This window comes from Martes martes (genome assembly GCF_963455335.1).
Source record: "Martes martes genome assembly, chromosome: 6".
Lineage (NCBI taxonomy): Eukaryota > Metazoa > Chordata > Mammalia > Carnivora > Mustelidae > Martes > Martes martes.
In genome coordinates, this window is record NC_137893.1 from 53228302 (window position 1) to 53235027 (window position 6726).

At 53.8% G+C, this 6726-nt stretch overlaps 1 protein-coding gene across 1 annotated transcript; it reads right to left on the reverse strand.

The window, feature by feature from the left end:
- Nucleotides 1–335: 335 nt before the first annotated feature.
- On the reverse strand, nucleotides 336–5701 carry LOC308344014 (UL16-binding protein 3-like). Its single transcript, XM_080805305.1, has 5 exons — nucleotides 4864–5701; nucleotides 3505–3768; nucleotides 2995–3270; nucleotides 2177–2309; nucleotides 336–916 (listed from the first exon to the last, which is right to left on the reverse strand). The coding sequence occupies exons 1-4, from the start codon at nucleotides 5123–5125 to the stop codon at nucleotides 2185–2187; spliced, it is 927 nt and encodes a 308-aa protein (XP_080661431.1). The 5' UTR covers nucleotides 5126–5701; the 3' UTR covers nucleotides 336–916; nucleotides 2177–2184.
- Nucleotides 5702–6726: the final 1025 nt, after the last annotated feature.

Sequence of the window (6726 nt, forward strand, 5' to 3'; positions counted from 1 at the left end):
TCTGCCCCTCTCCCCTACACGCGCTTTCTCTCTCTCCCGCCCTCTTTCTCTCTCAAATAAATAAACAAAAATCTTTGTAACACTAAAAAAAAATAAAAATAAAAATAAAAAATTCCAGGGGTGCCTAGAGCAGCTTAGTCAGTTAAGCGTCTGCCTTTAACTCGGGTCAGGATCCCAGGGTTCTGGAATGGAGCCCCACAACCGGCTTCCTGCTCAGCCGGGAGTCTGCTCTTCCTTCTCCCTCTGCCCCTCCCCCAGCTTGTGCTCACTCCCTCTCCCCCTCTCTCTCCCTCTCAAATAAATAATATCTTTGAAAAAAAAAGAAAAAAGAATTTAAAAATTCCAAAATAGCTATATATTTTTATAGTAGAGATAATATTGATTTAAATATACGTATCTGGGCATAATTTACTGAAGAAAATAATCACACATATGTCATCCTGTTTAAAAGTCAATGAGCTTCTTTCTCAGTACATAGAAAAAAATCCCTGAGGTTCTATAACTTCGAACGGTATCTTCTTGGTGATATTGTCTGCAAGGACATGGTTACCTTACAGAGAAAAAATCCAATATTGCACAACCAAAGGACAAGATGGGAAACGTTCTCTTCATTGAGATTCCTCGGTCAAGTACTTAAACATTTCAGTGCAAGAATTCCATCACGTAGCACCGACAGAAAACGGCATAGAATATGCCAAGGGAAAGTGCTGAACAGGAGAGCCACCAAATGCAAGAAGGGGTATGAGAGGTTCACGGTCCTGCACCACGTGGTTGGACTGAGGACTCTGGATTTGTAAACTTGAAAATGCTGGTGGCCATCTAAGGATGAACAGCAGCTCATCCAAAGGCAGCTGGCCCAGAGGCAGAGTCCCTGAGCTGGTCCCACTCTCAGAGGTTTCTTGGTGGACTTGGCAGCCTAAGAAAAGAACAGGTGTTTGTCTTCGTGGCAGAGGAAATCCTGGGTCTCTTGTCCTGGGGCTGGCCTCCCCCAGCACTCCCCACCCCAGAGCCCTGCCCTTGTCCAGGGACATGCTTTCCCCGCAGCCATGACCCCAGCCCTGGGCCCAGCCACCTTTACAAACCTCCTCCCTCCTGAACCAAATCACTGAGTCAGCCCCAGACACTGTTTCCAATGGTCTGGGCTCAGGACCAAAGCGAGTAAGAAACTAACGTGCTCATGTGACTGGGGTTCCTACGCTCCCTCTCATGGCAGGTCATAAGGATCTGCTGGGGGATCTGACAGAAGACAGGGGCCTGCACTGGACACCTCTAACCTTAGGGAACACTGTGGGCAAAGGTCCTTCTTTTCCCTTCCCTCCCAGCCTCCTGGTGAGCAGCACAAAGAGCTCTTAGTCTGATGATCCCTTCCCCCATCAATCCATTCTTGGTCCGGCTCAGCTGGGAGCTCACAGGGGAGCTCAGTCAGCCCATCTCCCAGGTCAGCCCTGCCCAAAGCAGGGGCTGCTCAGTGGCTCAGGATCTGAGGTCTGCAGGAAGCTAGCTGCCGGGATGGCACCAGCCTCAGCCAGGATTCCCACTGTTGCACGGAGGACCGGCCTCCTTCTAGTCCTGTCATGCAGGGTCTCTACTGGACACTTGCTGCTTTACATGCAAAGACACAAGCCATGTTCCGGGGGAACACGGCACTACTGTCTAGCCCTTTGAGTTGGTCTGCAGAGGCCTTCCCACTCCCGCTTCTTGGGATTAGACCCTGGCCCCTTGTCCTTATGACTGCCCGGATGGGGTCCCCTTCTCCTTGAGATGTCCTATGGAGCTGCCATGCTGCTCTCTCTCAAAGGGGAGTATGGCCCATGCTGTGTGTCCCCGCTGTCCCCACACCACCCACCCTGGGCCCAATTTGACTCTCTCCAATGGAGAAGCGGGTCAGAGCAAGGCCTGACTTCCCTCAATCCCTTTAGCACTGACAGGCCTTAAGCAGTGGTGTGGGCCCCTCCCCTTTCCCAGTGGCCTTAACAGTGAGTGAGGCCATATCAGAGCTCAGAGCCGAGCTTGCCCAAGTTGTTGCCAGCACGTGGTATGAGATCTCATTCACCTGGTCCCACTGCCCTGTGAGAAGGTTCAGGCAGTAGGCAGGGGTGAGGCTGGGAATTCACCGTTCCCTGTGCTCATAGCAGGCCATCTGCTCCTCCCTTCCCTCTCAATCTGCTCTCACTACCTGTCCATCTAATGGTCTCCAACAGAGATGCCAAGTATGACCACACAGCTGAAGAGCAGGGGGAAGATCCAGGTGCCGGGTCTGATGGCCTTGGCCCTGCCCCGGGCCGTGTCTTGTCGCATGGTTGGTGGCACTGAAATGAAAACACAAGGATCAGAGCCCCAGTTGGGACCCCAAACTGGGGGAGGCTTCCTCAGCTCCTGCGGGCCCAGGTCCATCCTACCAGGCAGATGGTGTCTATCACTGTCCTTGTGGCAGCTGCTGGGACCAGTGCTCATGTCGGCAAGGAGGGAGGGGATGTTCTCTGTGCCCTAGGGGCTCCTCCAGCCAATAGGGGAAGCAGGGCTTGCAATGTAAGCAGTCACTCCTGCTGTGACACACAGGAGGTGATGCAGGACAAGGATGGTGACAACCACATTCCCGGCGGCACTGAAGGATTTCCAGCAATACACCAGGTGACACGGAAAAGATGATGATTCTCAGAAAAAGGAACATAGGGCCATCTCTGGAAACAGACTGGTGCTCCCCTGTTTGGTGCAGCAAGAAATCCAAGAAATACCCAAGCACAAAGGTGCGAGCAGCCAGGAAGTGACTCCAAGGAGGTGAGAAGGGAAAGGAAGGGTGTTAGAACATTCCAGTGGCCATTATTATACTAGGAAGAATTCGCCATGGATGGATTAATTTCTCTCCCTCAGACACACACGCACACACGCACGCACGCACGCGCGCACACACACACACACACACACACCCCATACTGTGGGGCAGGTGGAGCTCATCGCAAGAGAACCAGCACTCCATCCAGTCTTCTGAGTTACCCGTGGTCTCCTGCATTTCATCCCAGTGCTCCCACACTTGCTGGAGCCAGCTCTGACAGTCTGCGTTTGAGGTCCTCACGAGCAGCTTGGTCAGCTCTCTGTCCTTGTCCAATGTGCCCTTGAACCGTTGGCCTCCAGGAGGAACCACTGTCCACTTTCTGTTCTTCGGGTCAAAGAGGTGGGTCAACTGCTCGTTGAAGCAAAACCACCAGGATTCTCTGGCGTGTCCATCGGCCCCACGCTCACACATGAGCCTGCCCTGCATGGTGAGAGAACCTGCCCCTGCCCCCAGCAGGGGTACAAGTCAGCCTCTGGTCCTGACCAATCCTTTGCCCTACCCACTGTGCACTCCTCAGCTCACTCCCAGCCCTCCTGGTCCTGCTCTGGCCTCCTCGTCTACCCTGGCTGCTGGGCCGCATGTGTGGGACCCACTTCAAAGATTTACGTGAACACAATAGCTCCCCGACCCTGCCAAAGTGTTCTCCTTCTACCCTGGGCCTTCGGACTCACCACTCTTAGTGAAAATCTCTGCTTTGATGTCCAGCAGTTTCTTTCTGAGCTCTTCCACCAGGTCCTCCAGAGGTTCCCTCTGTGTCCCGCAAAATGCTGTGTCCTTCAGCTTCATCCCCAGAGGACCAATGGGTTTGAACTCCTTGCTCTGACAGTCATAGGAAAGAAACTTGTTTCCATTGATCTGGCCTTGAATCTGACACCATGGTTGTCCAGGCCCGGCCTGAGAAGTGATGGAGAAATTGTAGGAAAGCGAGAGAGCATCTGCGAAGGGAAAACACAGGTGGAGGTTGGGGCTGGAAGAATAAGAGCAGCAGGCACCCCTCTGCCATCCAGGTGACAGCACTAGCATGTGCGCAAGACACAGCAAGGACTGTCCCTGCACAGCAGCTCCGCCTAGCCTTGGAGGCTGGCGCTCTTCCCTTGTTGGGATAGGATCAGGATGCCTCTGCCTGGCAGGAGGCCACATAGCCCCAGATAGGAACCCAGGTCTACCAGGCCAAACCCTGCATCAGTCACTCTACCCAGTCCAGGGACACGCCAGCCTGGCCATAGCACAGGAGGCCTACATGTCCGAGGACTGCCAGGATGCAGGCCGGTGTCCTGTAGGAAGATGAAGGGCAGGGAGGGGGTTGCTCCTGAGGAGCTGGGGCAGGGTGGGGGCAGGGTGAGGACAGACTCCAAAGCCAGACCAGGGAGAGTTCAGGCTCATGGGTCGCAGGATTCAGCAGGGCCCTGGAGATGGCGCTAATGTGCTCCAAGGATGGGTCCCGGTAAAGTGGAGACAGGTCTGTCCCGCGAGGCACTGGCTAGATTATCAAGAACTTCCCGAGCAGAGAGGAGAAGGGATTCCAAGGCTCAGAGAAGTGCATAAGTAAGAATGATAGAGAAACAGAAGCAAAACAAACCGAAGAAACTCCCAAAACCAACCAAAAAAACCGCAAAGAGGTCCACAAAATACATCGATGGGGAGCGCTGGAGGGGCGGGGATGGTGACGCACGGAGAAGTTGCGTCAGGGGCAGAGTCGCGGGGTTGTGGGAGTCCAGGCCCTGCGCGATCGCCCTGTCCTGCGCATAGCCCGGAGCTCCGGGACTGGGTACCTGCTCACCGAGGGGCAGGTGGGGGCTGGGGCCGACCGCAGCCTCCCCGCCGCAACCTCTCGCCCCATCCTCCCCCGCTCCGCGCGCCCAGAGCCTGGCAGTCCGTGGTGGCCCAGGTCCCCTCTTTCCCGTCCCACAGCGCGACAGAGTCCCGGCGGACTCCGCGGAGCGGGAAAGGAGCCCGTGACGGGGACCTGAGGGGGGCGGGGCGTCGGCGGCCCCAGACGGCGACAAGGGTCCCAAGGCCCCGGGACTCACCTGTCTCTCCTCCGCCTCGCGTCGCGCCCACGCCCAACCCCGCGGGCGCCGCCGCGATCCCGCGCAGCAGCCGCAGCAGCAGAAACAGGAGCGACAAGCGCCCGGTGAACTTGGTGGCGGCCGTGGGCTCCATCGCGACCCCCAGCCGGGGGGAGTCCCAGGTGAGGCGCGGAGTGGCTTCTGAAGGAACCCGCGGGCCGGGAAGCAGAACGTGCTTGCTGCGGCCCGGCCGGGGCTGCGCGGGAGGGCACCTGTCTCTCATCCGAGTGGGACTGGACCTCTGTCCGGGAGAAACTGCTCAGCGTCGCCCAACTTTCCCTTCTTACACTTGAGGCAGAGGCGAGAGAACACGAGCGGACGGAGGCGGGAGAGGCAGAGGAAGCGGCCGAGGACCCAGCCCCAGGCAGAGTCGCGGCTGAGCGGGAACTGCTGAGCGAAGGTGCACAGCGGACGCGGCTACAGATTGAACGGTTCTGGCGCTGCTGGAGCCGCCTGGGCCCGGATCTCTCGAAGGGGGCGGGGCGAGGGCAGCGCGCGCGCCGCGCGGACTGGGCGGGGCCTCCCCGCCTGCCAATCCCGCGAGGAACATTTTGACACGTGAAAACCACGAGACCCATACGTGGGCCTATGGGTATGACAAGTTCACCGGTTTTCTTTTGTTCAGGTGCCAGTAGGTTTCCTTCCCGCCATCTTTTAGAAGAATCAAATTTGGTGAGGTATAATTTACAAGCAATCCTCCCCTTCTTTGTGAAGGCACATACCTTCAAGTCCCTTATCTTTGGAAGTGTAGGAGAAGCATGTGAGTATCTGGCCCAATTCTAACGCAGGTTCTCAGGCTCTGGAAGTAAAAGCAGAGGAACGCTATTACTCCAGCTACGCATCCTAAGCAAACCGTAAATTCTACAGAGAATCCTATTTCCAAGCACTACTATCTTCAGGTTTGAAACAACAACAACAACAACAACAACAAACAGTGATTTTTTTTTTCAGTGACCACACTTTAGCGCTGAGACAAAGTGAGTGTTGGAGCGAGAGTACATCACTTTCACTCACGATCATTTTCCTATTGTATGAATTGCATAAAATCAGCCACATAACGCTAGACTTGTTATAAGTATGATAGATAATAAAGTAGCCCATCCCTTTTAGTCATTGGAAACACTTATGTTAATTCTGGGCTTTGAGAACTAAATAGCCACATTGTAAACAACAGCACCTGGAGAAACTGAACTCAGCTGACTTAAACAGATCTGACCAGATATGTGCAGGGCTCTAACAGAAGCTTGAGGAACTGTTCCACCTTAAATTTTTATTTATTTATTCACGGAACATTGATTTATCTACTTTTGGTTTCCTTTTACAGAGGAGCTCAAGATAGCACGTCCTATGTCAATCTGGAAAATTTACTATGAGAAGTCATGTGTTTCTAAAAATTATGAAAAGCATTTATAAATCTGCCAATCCGCTAGGAATGCTAGGATAAGAGACAGTCCCCTACTGTTTACCTCTCAACTTTCACCAGAAATTTAGGTTTTTAAGGGTTGAGAATTCTAGTATAGAAGCTTAGTGAATAATTTTATATAGCTTAAAATACATTTAGGGGCGCCTAGGTGGCTCAGTGGGTTAAAGCCTCGGCCTTCGGCTCAGGTCATGATCCCAGGGTCCTGGGATCAAGCCCCGCATCAGGCTCTCTGCTCAGCAGGGAGCCTGCTTCCTCCTCTCTCTCTGCCTGCCTCTCTGCCTACTTGTGATCTCTGCCTGTCAAATAAATAAATAAAATCTTAAAAAAATAAAATGAAATAAAATACATTTAAAGAATATACCTAAACCATGTGAATTGTAGTAACCCATTGCCTGTTGAGG

Coding starts and splice junctions, on each gene's coding strand:
- LOC308344014 (XM_080805305.1), bottom strand. CDS start 5,125: ATGAGAGACAGGTGCCCTCCCGCGCAGCCCCGGCCGGGCCGCAGCAAG. Junction 3,769..4,863: donor GCGAGGCGGAGGAGAGACAG/GTGAGTCCCGGG, acceptor TTCCCTTCGCAG/ATGCTCTCTCGCTTTCCTAC. Junction 2,310..2,994: donor TGAAATGCAGGAGACCACGG/GTAACTCAGAAG, acceptor TTTTCATTTCAG/TGCCACCAACCATGCGACAA.